The sequence below is a fragment of the Rana temporaria genome, chromosome 1 (assembly GCF_905171775.1).
Source record: "Rana temporaria chromosome 1, aRanTem1.1, whole genome shotgun sequence".
Taxonomy (NCBI): domain Eukaryota; kingdom Metazoa; phylum Chordata; class Amphibia; order Anura; family Ranidae; genus Rana; species Rana temporaria.
Genome location: NC_053489.1, coordinates 580,523,678 through 580,540,672, shown reverse-complemented (window position 1 = coordinate 580,540,672; position 16,995 = coordinate 580,523,678). Strand labels below are relative to the sequence as shown.

Sequence of the window (16,995 nt, the reverse complement as noted above, 5' to 3'; positions counted from 1 at the left end):
AGGACAGCACAGTATTGGAAAAAATAACTTTGTTGATCTAGGCGAGTCGCCTTTCTCCTGAATAGGTGCAGCATGAGTCCTGGTATTTCAGTATATACACAATTGCATTATTTTGTCAAAAGTATTGGGACACCTTCCTTTACATAAACTTTTTAAAGAGGAAGTAAACCCACTTATTTAAAATAACACCACCGCCTGCAAGACAAAGGCATAATGAGCTAGTATGCTTGGCATACTAGCTCATTACGTAATACTCGCCTCAGATCGAAGCAGCTGTCCTCGTACACCGATTGGGCGGCCGTCATCTCTCCTGGTGGTTACTTCCGGGTATCGTGGCTCCAGCACTGATATTGGCCGGAGCCGCGATGTCGTCCCTCCCACACATGCGCGCGGGAGCCGCCGGTCGCGGCCTCCTTTTTAGGAACGAGCACCTACACGTAAGCCTTAATCTAGGCTTACCTGTAGATAAAAGTGGTTGTAAAGGTTTTACAACCACTTTAATGGCATCCCAGTCTTAATCCGTAGGGTTCAATTATTAATTGGCCCACCATTTACAAATATAACAGCTTCAACTCTTCTGGGAAGGCTGTCCACAAGTTTTAGGAGTGTGTCTATTGGAATGTTTGACCATTCTTTCATAAGCTTATTTGTGACGTGAGATCCAATGAGGGATCTTCAAACTACATTGAAGAGTTTGTGGAGAAACATAGCCGTCTCCATTCAGACACTTTGGACTGTAGTATGTGTGGTCGCTCGCAATGCCAGGTCCTGTTCACTTTCACTTTTTCAGAATGTCTATGCCATTAGGAGCTATCCCCAGCTCTCATTTCTCATTTTATTTTTTAAAATTTTCTCCTGTTTTTGGAGAAATGTTTCAAATGTCTAGGCAATAGCTGGTCAGTTATTTGTAGGTGCCAGATGTTGACATTAGTTATTGAAAATTCAAAGATTTACCCAATACTACTTACAGTGAGGAAAATAAGTATTTGAACACCCTGCTATTTTGCAAGTTCTCCCACTTGGAAATCATGGAGGGGTCTGAAATTGTCATCGTAGGTGCATGTCCACTGTGAGAGACATAATCTAAAAAAAAAAATCCAGAAATCACAATTTATGATTTTTTAACTATTTATTTGTATGATACAGCTGCAAATAAGTATTTGAACACCTGTCTATCGGCTAGAATTCTGACCCTCAAAGACCTGTTAGTCTGCCTTTAAAATGTCCACCTCCACTCCATTTATTCTAAATTAGATGCACCTGTTTGAGGTCATTAGCTGCATAAAGACACCTGTCCACCCCATACAATCAGTAAGAATCCAACTACTAACATGGCCAAGACCAAAGAGCTGTCCAAAGACACTAGAGACAAAATTGTACACCTCCATAAGGCTGGAAAGGGCTACGGGGAAATTGCCAAGCAGCTTGGTGAAAAAAGGTCCACTGTTGGAGCAATCATTAGAAAATGGAAGAAGCTAAACATGACTGTCAATCTCCCTCGGACTGGGGCTCCATGCAAAATCTCACCTCGTGGGGTCTCAATGATCCTAAGAAAGGTGAGAAATCAGCCCAGAACTACACGGGAGGAGCTGGTCAATGACCTGAAAAGAGCTGGGACCACCGTTTCCAAGGTTACTGTTGGTAATACACTAAGACGTCATGGTTTGAAATCATGCATGGCACGGAAGGTTCCCCTGCTTAAACCAGCACATGTCAAGGCCCGTCTTAAGTTTGCCAATGACCATTTGGATGATCCAGAGGAGTTGTGGGAGAAAGTCATGTGGTCAGATGAGACCAAAATAGAACTTTTTGGTCATAATTCCACTAACCGTGTTTGGAGGAAGAAGAATGATGAGTACCATCCCAAGAACACCATCCCTACTGTGAAGCATGGGGGTGGTAGCATCATGCTTTGGGGGTGTTTTTCTGCACATGGGACAGAGCGACTGCACTGTATTAAGGAGAGGATGACCGGGGCCATGTATTGCGAGATTTTGGGCAACAACCTCCTTCCCTCAGTTAGAGCTTTGAAGATGGGTCGAGGCTGGGTCTTCCAACATGACAATGACCCGAAGCACACAGCCAGGATAACCAAGGAGTGGCTCTGTAAGAAGCATATCAAGGTTCTGGCGTGGCCTAGCCAGTCTCCAGACCTAAACCCAATAGAGAATCTTTGGAGGGAGCTCAAACTCCGTGTTTCTCAGCGACAGCCCAGAAACCTGACTGATCTAGAGAAGATCTGTGTGGAGGAGTGGGCCAAAATCCCTCCTCCAGTGTGTGCAAACCTGGTGAAAAACTACAAGAAACGTTTGACCTCTGTAATTGCAAACAAAGGCTACTGTACCAAATATTAACATTGTTTTTCTCAGGTGTTCAAATACTTATTTGCAGCTGTATCATACAAATAAATAGTTTAAAAAAATCATACATTGTGATTTCTGGATTTTTTTTTTTTGATTATGTCTCTCACAGTGGACATGCACCTACGATAACAATTTCAGACCCCTCCATGATTTCCAAGTGGGAGAACTTGCAAAATAGCAGGGTGTTCAAATACTTATTTTCATCACTGTATTAGTGACAAACCTTAATAGCTGCTTTCACCCTGCACTATTATTTCCACCGCGCTTCTCTACACACCCTTTTTATTCTAGGCTGCACCGGCTTTCTCCACCCACTATGAATCATAACATTTTATGTTATGCATTCCCATTCTAATGACCTCACCTAATTAACTCCACGTTCCACAATATCGTTTATTTTTTTTAAAGAAATGTAATGTTTCCTTGTGTTCCAACAGCATCAAAAAGGCAGATAAATTTGCCACGTACAACCCAGAAAGCAAAACAGGTTGTTGAAGGCCCTAAAGGAGGTAATGTTGAGACACTACAATGCTCACAGTTGCGTTCAGTGTAGCGCTAATTCAGGACAGACACTTAGATGGGATCTTACCAAGACTGGGGCAGCCAGAATCTGGAGCAGCTGTACATGGTAACCAAGCTGCTTCTAGCTGTTATTTTTATAGCCTAACCAAACAAGCTGAAGGTAAAAGCTGACTGGTTACTATGCGCAGATACTCCAGATCTGGTGTGTTCCAGTTTTTTTGTAAATTCCCCCCCATGGTCCATGGTGTAGTTGGTTGGGTTGTACAGATGCTTGGAAGTGAAAACTGCTTTAGGACCCGTGTCCACAGATTTTGGGCTTATGTCAAAGGTTTGCTACGCTTCTGAGATCCTTAAATTCTGACCTGCAGGCTGGTATTGCATTCCCACAGAGGTGTAAGGGAAATGCAAAAAAAAAAAAAAACTTGTCGGCAAAGGCCCTTGCCAGTTGTAGAACTTTATTTCTACAACAAACAACCCGGCTCTATTGATGTCCTTGCTCTTTGTGATGGAATAAAATGTACTTTCAAAAGACCCAATTGCTGGGTAAACCCATTGATAAGTAGACCATCTCTTCTTTCCTGACCCCATTTATCTTTGTAGTCAGGGGGCCGGATTCAGATACATTGGTGTATCTATCCGCGTGGCGTAACGTATCTCGGATGCGCCGTTCTTGAAAAAATCTCAGTGCGCATGCTCGAAATTACGCCGCAAATCATCATTGCTTAAGTGAACGTAACTTACGTACAGCCCTATTTGCGAACGACTTGCGCAAACAACGTAAACTTTTCAAAACTCGACGCGGGAACGACGTCCATACTTAAAGGGGTGGTTCACCCTAAAAACTACTTTTTTTTTTTTATTACACTTGCCCCCCACATTACAATACGATTAAGGCTATTTTTTTTTTTTTTGATGCTGTACATACCTTTGTACAGCATATTCACCCGTGGCATCCGGCTTGCGAGTCCCACGGGAGTGGGCGTTCCTAACATGTCTATGATTGACGTTTTGACCAAAAACGAGCTCCCCCGTTGCGTAAGCCGCTTCACGATTGGCGAAAGGAGCCGGACGCCGATGCGCATGCGCAATATAGCGCCGACTCGCCGTTCGGCTCCTTTCGCCAACCGTGACGCGGCTTACGCGACGGGGGGGGGAGCTCGTTTTTGGTCAAAACGTCAATCACAGACATGTTAGGAACGCCCACTCCCGCGGGACTCGCAAGCCGGATGCCACGGGTGAATATGCTGTACAAAGGTATGTACAGCATAAAAAAAAAAAAATAATAGCCTTAATCGTATTGTAATGTGGGGGGCAAGTGTAATAAGAAAAAGTAGTTTTTAGGGTGAACCACCCCTTTAACATAGGATACCCCTCATATAGCAGGGGTAACTTTACGCCGGAAAAAGCCTAACGTAAACGACGTAAAAAAATGCGCCGGGCGGACGTACGTTTCTGAATCGGCGTATCTACCTAATTAGCATATTTATCGCGTAAATATACTAAAAAGTCAGTACCTCTCGGGTGTTCCTGAAAGAAGGGCTTCCCCTCTTACTTTTTCCTCCGACTAGATTGTCGGTCCTCCCGGCCAATCCGATCGGAGCGGTGGTGTCCGGGCTCCTCTTCATCCTTCAGTGCTCAGGAAGAGCCGAAAAATGCAGGGATCTAGCGGCGTTCAAACGCGCGCATCGCCGACATTTTGGCGTGGCCGGAACAGATCCCGGGTTAGCGCAGCGTCGTTTTCGGCTCAACGCAGGGGGAAGAGGCAGGACCGAGGCTGGGGCCTAGTTCCGTTTCCGGTCCGGTGCAGTGGCACTAAGGGAGTCTGGAAACAGCGTGGAAGCCACGGTTTGAGCGCTGTACACTGCTAATGGAGGACGCAGAGATTACGGCAGTGGGGACAGACACAGCCACTAGCAAGGTTCAGGTAGGAGGCAGCGGTTGAAGTCTGCCTTTTCTCTTACCTGTATTGTTTTTCCGGTCTCTCCTTCTTTTTTTTTTTTTTAACTATACCCCCTAGTGGCAAGGGGCCTGTCTGGGCACTGGAAGTTCACTTTCCTTTCCTTTCCTAGTGCACCTGTGAGGGGGATTATCTATGGAGACCAGGTCTCACTAAGAATTCCCCTGCTTTCTCCCCCTTTTTTTCTTCTCTCCAGGTCAAGAGCTCTGACCCAAAAAAGAAAAGTCCTTTGTGTAGGACAAAGATTGGAGAGAATTGGGAGAAAGCATTATACAGCACCTGCATATCTTCTTTAGTTCAGGAGGAATCAGCCTCTGTACGTGAAGAGTTAATGGCCTCTGTAAAGAAGGAACTATTTGCCACGATTCAAACTTTTCGTGACTCTTTAGTTACCCCGGCTGACTCTCAGACCTCCACTTCACAGTCCTCCCAGGGGTCCTTGACCATACCAACAGTAGAACCTTTAGCTGAAGAACTGGTCACCAGGGAAGGACAGTCCCAGATACCTCTTAGTGAGGACTCGGAGAGGAGTCAGCAGCTTCTCCTTCCAGGTTTAAATTATCCCTAGAGGAGGTAGATGGCTTATTTGGGGTCATTCATGTCATGTTAGGCCTAAGTGAGGAGAAAAGGGAGTTGAGTTTACATGACCGCATGTATGTGGGTCTAAGTGAGCCCAAGGGTCGGACATTTCCGGTCATTCTGACGCTAAAACCAGAGAATGGCAGGATCCAGAGAAAATACCCTTTTTTCTAAAAAACAAAAGGCGTTTCCCTTTTGAAGAAGATCCCTCTGCAGTGTGGAATAAAGTCCCTAAACTGGATGCGGCCTTCTCTCAGGTCTCCAGGGCCACTGATCTGTCTTTTGAAGACATGGGGGTCCTAAAAGACCCGATGGACAAACGCATGGATCTCTTATTAAAAAGATCTTGGCAATCTATTATGAATAATTTTAAACCCTGCTATGGCCACAACGTGTGTAGCGAGAAACTTAGAATTCTGGACTAACCAGCTGAAAGCCCATATAGTGGCAGACTCGCATAAATAGGACATTTTAGATTCCTTTTCCACTTTATCCTCTGCAGTGGCTTACATAGCAGATGCTTCAGCTGAAGCAATAAAGAGGTCGGCGAGGTCCGCAGCCTTGACTAACACTGCAAGAAGAGCATTGTGGTTAAAGACCTGGCCAGGTGATGCAGCTTCAAAAAATAAGCTTTGCGGGATTCCTTTTTCGGGGGACCTTCTTTTTGGGCCTGATCTAGAAAATATCCTAGACTGGACAGCTGACAGGAAAAAATCCTTCCCAGTAAAAAAGAAGAATTAACCCCCAAGAATCAACCCCCAGGAAAGGTGGAATCCTTTTCCATCCTCCTACGCAAGCCGAGAAATCCCAATGACTCAGCCGTGCGGGTAGGCGGAAGACTACATCCTGACCACCCTTGCCCAGGGTTATGTCATAGAGTTCTCGGAGTCACCTCCAAGCAGGTTTTTGATAACTAATACCCCAAAAGACCCAGAAAATGTTTCTTCCACAGGAGAAAAAGGTCAAAGTTCAGGACGCCGTGTTGCGGCTACAGTCCAACCAGCCTATAACAATCAGGCAGGTAATGTTGGCATTAGGAGTCCTGACTTCAACAATGCCATCTATTCAATGGGCAAGACTACATTTCAGATGCCTACAAGCCTTTCTCCTGAGGGACCACAACCTCAAATCCCTGGTAAAAATTCCATTACGTTTTCTTGTGGAAAAAAAAAAATTCCATCACGTGTGAAGAGATCACTTTATTGGTGGAAAAATCAGGAGGTCTTTTCAAGAGGTCTGGAGTGGTCTTTTCCAAGCAGACCCCTGCAGATTCTTGCTGCAAAGATTCTTCTGTGGGCAGAAAAGAACTTGCGGTCCCTTTCAGCTATAAATCTAAAGGGGTCCCTGAACAGGGTGGCGGATTACCTGAGAAGACATCAGGTATGGGAGTCAGAGTGGTCTCTGAACCCGGAGGTCTTTGTGGAAATTTCCAACAAGTGGGGTCGGCCAGATGTGGATCTGTTTGCCTCAAAGGAAAGTTCTCAAGTACCTCAATTCTTTTCCCTAAACAGACTGGACGGGTCCCTAGGAATAGACGCTCTGGCGAACCCTTGGAGGTTTCGCCTGTGCTTCGTGTTCCCCCCGTTCCAGTTAATCCCTTAAATACTAAAGAAAATCCAGAGGGAGAAGGTACCGGTCATCTTGATCCCCCCGTACTGGCCCAAGAGAGCTTGGTTCTTGATGGTCCTGGGAATGGCGATCAAGTTGTTGGCATCTACCTCTCAGGCAGGAACTGTTAATACAGGATCCTGTGACTCATACAGATGTGTCCAGTCTCTCCCTTGCAGCCTGGTATCTGAAAGGCAACTTTTAAAGAAAAAGGGTTTTTCAGACTGATTAGTTTCTACACTACTAGAAAGTAGGAAGAAAGTGACAAGGGTTATATGCACAAAAGTGTGGAAGGTGTATACCTCTTGGTGTAACTCATCTGGTCAAGACCAAAACGATAACGATCTTGGGTCCATTTTAGAGTTTCTGCAAGAAGGAGCAGATAAGGGTCTGGCAATCCAGTACTTTGAAGGTACAAGTATCTACCTTGTCAGTGTTTCTGGAAAGATCTGTGGACCCAGAACCGCTAGTGGCTAGGTTCTTCAAAGCCCTTACTAGGTCTAGACCGGTTCAGATTAAGGGTTTCCCGAAATGGAATCGGTAGTTTTACAATCCCTGGTAGGAAGGCCATTTGAACCTTTTAAAAGATCTCTTAGGGATCTTACTTTAAAAACTTTGTTCCTGATCACTATCACGTCAGTGCGCAAGATCAGTGAATTACATGCCCTATCAATAAGGGAACCTTAATTATCTTTATTTTCAGATAGGATTGTTCTGAGAACAGATCCAAAATTTTTGCCTAAGGTAGCGTCAACAGGGAATCGCTCACAGGATATTGTGCTTCCTACCTTCTGTGCGAATCCCTCAGGGGAGAAAAACTTTTTTTCATATGTTAGATGTAAGAAGGGCTTTGTTATGCTACTAAATAACAAAGAACTTCAGACGCACAGATTCATTATTTGTTATTTTTGGAGGCAACAAGAAAGGTTGCCAAGCTTCAAAAGTTACCTTGGCCAGATGGTTAAAGTTACCTATTCAGGAGGCCTACTCTTATGCAGACATCGTGCCACCAGTAGGAATCTGTGCTCATTCAACTAGAGCACTGTCGACCACATGGGCAGAGCGAGCTGGTGCCACCCCTGAGCAAATGTGCAAAGCAGCAACGTGGTCAAGCTACCATATGTTTGTGCGGCATTACAGATTGGACCTCACATCCGCTGGTGACCAGGAATTTGGCAGAAAGGTCCTACAGGCTGTCGTCCCACCCTAAGGTGGTTATACTCTCCAGGTGCTGTCCTGAAAGATGTCTTGGGAAAATTCAAGTTAGACTTACCAGTAACTTTGTTTTCCAGAAGTCTTTCAGGACAGCAACGACCCGCCCTAGTGTTTTAATATGCTATGCTGTGACTAACGTATGTGTTCCAGCCGGGGCCGGAGGTTTCTCTGAGACAACAGAGGTATGCTAAGGAGGTACCTCCCTTTAAAGATCTGGAGGAAAAAGGCGTTTCCTGTGGTTGTGGGTGGAGTCACTATCTCAAGGTGCTGTCCTGAAACACTTCTGGAAAAAAAGTTACCGGTAAGTCTAACTTGAATTTTTAATGGTACTTATACAGGCTGTTTTGTGTTTTCAGGTAAATACCATACTTGTTGGGTGGTTGCAGACAGAAGTGCTGAGTTAGAAGCATGCTTACTGAATTGGTGCATCAATGTTGCTTGTGTTGTCTTATTATTCGTAATCAAATGTAAGATGGGGATTTTATATGGCATTTTATTGTTGCTCACCGTTTACATTCAGTACTCTTAAAGTGGTTGTAAAGCTTTGTGTTTTTTCACCTTAATTCATCCTATGCATTAAGGGGAAAAACACCTTGCAGTCACCGCCCCCAGCCCCTGTTTTACTTACCTGAGCCCCAAATCTCCGTGGGCGCGTTCCCGCGTTGCTTTCCCCCAGCTCTCGTCAGCTCTTCATTGGCTAGATTCATAGCAGCGCAGTCATTGGCCTCCCGCTGCTGTCGATCCAATGACTTGACCACCGGGGGCGGGGCCGAGTCATACAATTGGCGGCTATGGACACCAATTGTCTGGCATGGGAGCACGCACACAAGCTAACCCCCTCTGGAGAGTGCTTCCCAGAGGGGGTTAGCTCTTGCAGGGAGGAGCCGCGAGAGCCACCGTGGGACCAAAGAAGATGAGGATCGGGGCCACTCTGTGCAAAACGGACTGCACAGTGGAGGTAAGTATGACATGTTTGTTTTTTGTTTTTTAAATAATATTTGAACCTTTACAACCCCTTTAATACATTCTTGCCATGTGATTTGCTTTATTTGGCTTCTGTTCCGCAAATTAGTCTTCTGCTTGTTCTTTGCAAAAGTGATTTTACTGCTCATAAAATGAAGAGCATGCGGAGAGTAAACGCTGTACTAACCATTGTTTCTTCTCCCTGAACAGTACCTTCCCCTTGCAAGTTCCGCTCCCCTGCAGCACCCTCTCCACTGTCGTTACGGCAGCCTATGAAGGCCCTGTCTAATCATGGTTCTCAAATTGCACAAGAAGCAACCTCTGTTGCACAGAACATCCCTCCATCAGGGCCACCTCCTAGCCAGCAGTCTGGCTCTGCAAGTCCTGTTGGAAGAGCCAGCACGCCAATGAGGAGTGGACTGCCCAGACCTAGCACGCCTTCAGGAGGAAGCATACCAGTGCCTCGCAGCAAACTTGCACAGCCGGTCCGCAGGTAACTGAAGTTTTTGTTCACATTATAAGGTTTACTCAGTAAAGCAAAAGCCACTAAAAAAAGCACAGCAAGCCAGGCAACCAATGTAAATCTGTCATGTGATTTCAGGATACAGAAGTCTGGTTTCTATAGGTCACTTCCCCTTACACACATTAATTGCTCTGTATTTGCTTTTATTAAAAAAATATTTTTTTTTTTATATATTTTTTTTATTAATACCTCTTATGTTATGAAAAATTGTTGTTGATAAATACACCAAGCAGTGGAAGGCCCCCACCATCTCCTGGTTTGGTCGGGCCTCAATTTTAAAGATGACGGTGCTCCCCCTGCTTATTGTACAAACTAGACTATCTTGATTCGTTTGCTGCCCTCCTTTTTTACAGCTTGCAAGCGTATGTGCATAGCCTTTATATGGGGAGCTAAGGTGGCTCGAGTGGGGTGGGCAAGGCTAGTACTACCAAGGTGGAATTGGACTACCAGATTTGCAGAGGTACTACTGGGCAGTCCACCTGACCAGAGTAGTAGACTGGGGGCTCCATACGAAGTATAAGGGCTGGGTATTGCTGGAAAAATTGATTTTGAGTATTGAACTCCACTCTATCCCCTGGTTCTCAATGAAACACACACCGGCTATTATCCATTCTCACCCTCTTGTCGGAGCGACCCCGCATGCTTTTGATAGGGCGTGTAAAGTACACTCGCTTTCCACCACGTGCTGTGCGATCACACCTATCAGGGGCAATCCAGACTTTCCTCCTGGCATGGAAGGGGCCTTTCTAGCAGCGGAATGCCCTTATACAGAAATGCAGGCCAAACACTTATTTTCCAGAGGAAGGTTTCTCCGACAAGGTGAACTAGCTTCATTGTCTAACACAAGGTCTTTCCTCTTTTGGGCCTATATCCAATTGAAACATTTCCTGGACAGTCCTACCAATAGAGACAGCTTTGCAAAATCTCCTACTGTTCTGGAATCGCTATGCTCTAGCTCCTCTCCCCAGAGTCCTTTAATTTCGGGACTTAATGCATTTGATTAATGCCGCTAGGCTGTGTCTGCCAGTCCACTGGAGGTCTAAGTCACCTTCTTCCATAAAAGAATGTCTGGCGCGGGTTAACAAGATAGCAGCAATGGAGGGATTAATTTGCACCGCACAGGACAGAATAGCTTGCTTTTCTGCGGCATGGGCACCCTGGCTTGAATACCAAAATTTGCAGCGCTATCAGAATTTATCCCGGGATAACCCTTGATGGACGCATTAAGGGTTTGCTATACCTTTCATGGCACCTGGGGTCTACTGGGGAGGGCAGCTGGTGGAGATCCCACCCCCTCCTCACATCTTCCCCCTACAGTGCCCCCCTCATTCCCCCCCCCTCTCTCCTCTACGCTCTGTTCTTCATTTCTTCCCTTTTTTTCATTTTTCTTCTTATTGCTTTTTATTCAGTTTTTTTATTTTAAAAAATGTTTGTTTTTACAAAAAGGCCTTGGAGTTGAGGGCCGACATGGTAGTCGGTCACATCTCCTAATCCCTGTTTATATTGTGGTACTTCTAGAATCTATTTTGAATAGCGTTACCGTATTTATCGGCGTATAACGCACTTTTTTTACCCTGAAACTAGAGGGTAAACTATGCCTGCGTGTTCTACGCCGATATCTGTGTTTTTTTTTTTTTATCAACGGGGCAGGGATCGAGCGGTCCGCCCCGGGTGCCACCTATTGGGAGGGTATCAGGCTGGCTGTGGGACAGTGCTGGCAGTAAACCCCAAAGTACAGACAACATTACCTCTCCTCCTGTGTAACTTCTAATGCAAATACAAGCCCCCAATTCCCTCAACCAACGCCGCTCGTTGTGGCTGCTCTCCTCCTCCCGCTCCGCCTCCTCCTCATATGTAGCTTTTAATTGGAGGAGGAGAGCGGTCACGTGACCATCAATGAAAGAGAGGAGAGCAGTCACATGACCGTGTCCATGAGAGAGAGCAGCGTTAATGGAGGTATGCAGAAGCTCTGATCCACATTGAGAGTGACATATAAGGGGCTGAGGCTGACAGTGTGAAGTTGTCTCAACTTTAGAGTATGCTGGCAGCGCTGTCCCTGTCCCAGTGCTGGGAGTGCATGGCTGTGCTTGCAGCCCTTTGTTACTGTGCCACGAAGACTATTGTTCTTGCTGCCGAAAAGGTGACAAATAAGACAGCTGGTAATTATGTTGCGTAGTATCAAAGGACAGAAGTTGGCCATATTGCTCCTTTTATTTTAAAGAAAAACTGAAAATGGCTTTATGTCAGTTTTATTCAATTGTTTTTCTCAGTTTACAGTATCTCACAAGTGAGTACACCCCTCACATCTTTATAATGAAAGAGGGCTGTGGGTTTACAGGGGTCCGTGTATTGTGTAGGGGGTTGGTGTACTGTGCAGGGGGCCTGAATTTTTTTTTTCCCCCAAAACTGTCCTCTTAAAGTTGGGGTGCGTGTTATATGCCGATAAATACGGTATTTGAAGTTTCCCTTTCCAACGTAAATCAGGCAGGCCTGCAGTACTACACTGCAGCATATCCTTTTCACAAGTTTAATCTCAACGACTATAATTTTCTTTGTGGCCGTTCTTTTAGCTATACATGGAGACTGCATTCGTTGGCTCCTACTCTCATGAACTTAGAAATCTGTCTAGCCCTAGTTGAAACCATTTACTTGTAACTTGGTTGTATGTGTTTTGGTACTATTTTTGTATTATCTATGAAAAACTTTCAATAACATTTTTTGGTGGGGAAAAAATACCCCAATCAGCCATAATATTATGACCACTGACAGATAGTGGATTTCATTGATTATCTCATTACAATGATAGTGGGTGGGGTACTGTATTTAAGTCTAGTAAGTGGACATGTCCCTGAAGTTGATGTGTTGGAAAAAAAATGGGCAAGCGTAAGCATTTTGGTAACTTTGACATGGGCTAAATTGTAATGGCCCAGAGCAACTCCAAAACGGTAGCTCCTTTTTTTCTTTTCTTTTTTTTTTTTTTACATTTTTGTCCCGAGTATTGATCTGTTTTTGTCCCAAGCATGTTTAAAGCCGTTTACTATTGACTGGCTTACTACCTCTAATATGAGTGGTGAGACGCAACCTGAGAATATTGAAGTGTACATGGCAGTTGGCTAGAGGCCTGAAGTACACTGTGCTAATTATTTACACTGGGATTATGGTACATAATCATTTTAGATTTAAATATGTAAAATGAAAATATTGCATTTTAATTGAGTTCATATTTTAAGTTGGTATGTGTTTTTTACCTTGGGCTACATTTGCACAGCGACTTCGCTCCGTGAGACTGGCTGCGGTCTACGTGCCTGTACACTTTGACAGGTTAGCAAAAGCCACAACTATCTCATGGCTGTTCACATAGAGAGGAATTACCTGCTAACCACTCACAGGTGGCAAAACCAGCAGCAGGAATCGGCAGATTCCTATCGCTGACATCGCCCGAGCGAATGTAGTCTTTAGCCCTTGTACACACGATCCAATTGTTGGCAGGGGAATCGTCTGTTGACAGACCGTTGTCCTAAAATCTGACCGTTGGTACGCTCCTTTTGACAATTGTTGTTCAACTTTCTGCCAACAAATGTTGGATGACATGCTAGTAAATTTTCGAGGGACAGCGGTTGGTTGTCAGATTTTCTCATGGTCAGTACACAAATCCGGCACACAAAATTCAAATGTACAAACACGCAATGCTCACCAAACACTAAATTTAGCAGAAGGGGTCCAAAGGGTGTTGCTCAAGAGCTGAAATTCCTTGTAGTACGTCACCATGTTCGTGTTTGTTGCAAGAAAATTGTGTACCGTTGGTATGCAAGACGAGATCCTGGCACATGCCCTTAAAGGGGTTGTAAAGGTTTGTTTTCGAAATAGGTTCCCTTCTAAATGTTTTTTTTATTTGTCTGAATTTCTTACTTCCTGTTTCTCCTCAGTAAGCTTTTCTGGCTGACTAACCCCCAGCCAGAACGGCTCGGATGATGGGGGAAAGCTTACGAAGGAGAAACAAAGTGAGACATTCAGACAAAAAAAAAACATTTAGAAGGGAAATCGAAGGAAAAGGTAAGTGAACCAACAAAATCTGACACTCGGTCAACAATTGGATCGTGTGTACAAGGCTTTAGTCTGTTGTATCTAACCTTCATATTTCTGCAGGCTCACTTTCATCGTTTTTGTTACAAAGTCAAATGTTAGACTTTAGTGTTAACAGCAATTCTTTTATTTTGAAGTCATTTTATTGGTTCTCTCATCAATGCACAGAGGACAATTCCAGAGTTGATAGTCATCGTTATTGAAGCAAAGTGCATATGCAATTTCAGACTTATGGAGCTGAAGTACATGGGCATGACTCATTTCTCATGTGCTGGTGCTTGGGCGTATCTATAGGTGGTTCATACAATAGACATTGCATTGTTAGATGTGAGTACATTAGGACTATTAAACTAACTTCTAATTTGATGTCTTCATTGCGTTTCCTATAGATCATTGCAAGCTCCCAAGAATTACGGCTCAATGAAAGATGACAGCTGGAAGGAAGGCTGCTACTGACCCCCGACCCCTCCTAAATCCTAAAGTGTGACTGCTCAATGGACTCTACGTCATCCACACTGTGACCACAGAGCAGCCCACCCTGATGGGACAATTTGGGGATTTTGCTGTTAGATCCCAGGGTCCTCTGTCCGTATCTAGCACAAACGGGAGAGGTTACAAAAAGGAGCACTTTATTGACACTGACCATCAGATGTTTGTCATCAATCACCCCTTCATGGTATTTCTCCTAATTTATTTTTGCCGCCTGTAATCTTAACCCTTTATAATCTAGAAACACTGCATTATCTTCTGGCTGGTAAACTTACTGCAAAATGAATAACTTTGGGTAGCAAACAATCTCTTTTGAAAAAAAAAAAAAGAAATATCTGGTTAATGCCAAAGAACAATTCCTCAAATGCTTTCTTTTATACATCTAAAAAATGTAATCTCTTTAAAATTGAATATGCATATTGGCACTAATACTGCAAAGGTCTACAGGGGTATATCGTTTGGTAGACTGTGTTTTCTCAAGACAGATTTTTTCCAGTTTTATACAGAGCGAAATTTTGTTGCCTTTTATTCTATGTAATAGCTGTTGAATTCCACTGAACCTGTCGGTGAATGGACCGTCACATATTTTGCTAGAAGAAACACAGGGGCTCATGCTTGAAACTCTCTTGAGGAAGCATATGTGTAATAATTAGCACAATTAATCTGAGACGAGCAGGCAAAGTTGTCTGACGTTTGCTATTCTTCCAAAAAAAATGAAACCAGGTGCTTATATATGCAGTCTTTTTACCTGCAGTTAAATCATTTGCATAATCGCAAAAACAACCCTTAAATGCATAGTTGAAGTATATTATATACTATATGCTCGAAATGTTTTACCTGTCTAGGGGCTTGCAATTCTTTTTAGCCGGGCCGCACCTTTTTGTTATCAGCCAACTGACCGGACAGCGAATCTGTATTGTGATGATGTTGTCCATCTTTCCAATGAGTGACAGGAGATGGGTCACGGACTGGCTGCTAAGAATTATGAAACCTTTGCCAAGTAAGACAGTTCTTGCAGGGAAATGTTTTCAGTTGTATTTAGAGGGTTGAAGTATCTCTTCAAAGATTGTTTTATATTTTCATAAGTTGAAAAGTGCTATCATTTTAGTATCCGTTTTGTACATTTTGTGTTTCAGCAAAAGATGCACCTGTGTGACATGACTTTATTTTTATGTGAAACCTGTTAACAGACATTCATAACTTTAATGTACAGTATACTCCATTTCAGACCTGCAGCATACTGCTGGGCTGTGTGAGAAGCTCTACAGCTCAACATAGCATTGTTTTCTATCATGAGCATATGTAAGATGGGTGCTTGTTGGAGGTATTACACTAGAATTATAAACTGGGGGGGGGGGGGGGAGACCAGGCTGTGACCTATTCTCTTGTTTCAAACTTATACGGACTTTTGTGTACAGTGACTCTTTTACACATTGATCTGTAAATTTTAAGTTATTTTGGTATAGTATACAGGCAAACCCCGGGTTACAACCAAGATGGGGTCTGTTGGTTTGTTCTTATGTTGAATCTGTTTGTAAGTCGGAACAGGTACATTTTCTAAGTGTAGCTCAGCCCAAAAATGTTTTATTCTTTTTTGGATAGCATAGGGAAGAGTTAACACCCCTGTAAAATTTGTTTTGCTATTTGTGCCCCTGTTCAGAAGATTTCACCTCGCTTTCTATCCCAATGACAATTGCATTTTGAAAATGTTGGGTTGTAACAAGGATTGGTGATAAAACATCAGTGAAGATGCCTTTTTCCCCATAATAACTCTTACAGGAGTGAATTTCTCTTACTAGGGGTGATTTCCTCTCACTTCCTGTTGTCTTCCTCTGTAAGTAGGAGTCGTTTGTAAGTCAGATGTTCGTAACCCGGGGACCGCCTGTACACAGATATTATGCAGTTTTTCCATCTATAGACCATTTTATACTTTGAGGTATATGATTGCTAACCCGTTTTGGGCCTTGTTCACACAGGCATCAGCTTGTATGACTGCAGAGTTTTTGGCAAGCTTGGAGCAACTTTCTTGAAGCCTTTAATGAACTCATTAGCCTGTTTGGGTTGTTAACAGATCTTATTGGAGTGCTGATTGCCACTAAGAAAGCTGCTGGCAGGCTTTGAATGATCTCTACGCAGTGTTGAAGCTTCCTTAGATCTCCTAGCTCAGGGATATGCAATTAGCGGACCTCCAGATGTTGCCAAACTACAAGTCCCCTGAGGCATAGCGAGACTCTGACAGCATCAAGCATGACACCCAGAGGCAGAGGCATGATGGGACTTGTAGTTTGGCAACAGCTGGAGGTCCGCTAATTGCTTATCCCCGTCCTAGCTTGTTTAACCGCTTCCAGTTCAGGCCAATTCTGACATTTCTATAATACATGGAAAAATTGTCATTCTTTGTGCTAGAAAATTACTTGGAACACACATATATACATTTTATATATATTTTTTGGGTGTATTTATTATAGTAAAATATATTGCATTTTTTGTCAAAATTGCCGCTCTATTTTTGTTTATAGCGCAAAAAATAAAAACCGCAGAGGTGATCAAATGCCACCAAAAGAAAGCTCTATTTGTGGGGGGAAAAATGTTGTTTTGGGAGCCACGTCCAACGACCGCGCATTTGTCTGTTAAAGCGACGCAGTGCCGAATCGCAAAAAGTGGCCTGGTCTTTGACCATCAAAATGGATCGG

At 43.8% G+C, this 16,995-nt stretch overlaps 1 protein-coding gene across 2 annotated transcripts in view; it reads left to right on the top strand.

Moving 5' to 3' along the window:
- SLAIN2 (SLAIN motif family member 2) overlaps nucleotides 1–15,598 on the top strand; it is an 80,100-nt gene extending 64,502 nt beyond the window's left edge. Inside the window, exons 7-8 of one of the 2 annotated variants that reach the window (XM_040334960.1) lie at nucleotides 9,418–9,700; nucleotides 14,203–15,598. In XM_040334960.1, the coding sequence (XP_040190894.1) occupies nucleotides 9,418–9,700; nucleotides 14,203–14,269 (350 nt within the window). In that variant the 3' untranslated portion in view covers nucleotides 14,270–15,598. Of the gene's footprint in view, nucleotides 1–2,800; nucleotides 3,307–9,417; nucleotides 9,701–14,202 lie in introns of those variants that run through there. The other variant, XM_040334961.1, reaches the window with a different exon arrangement.
- Nucleotides 15,599–16,995: the final 1,397 nt, after the last annotated feature.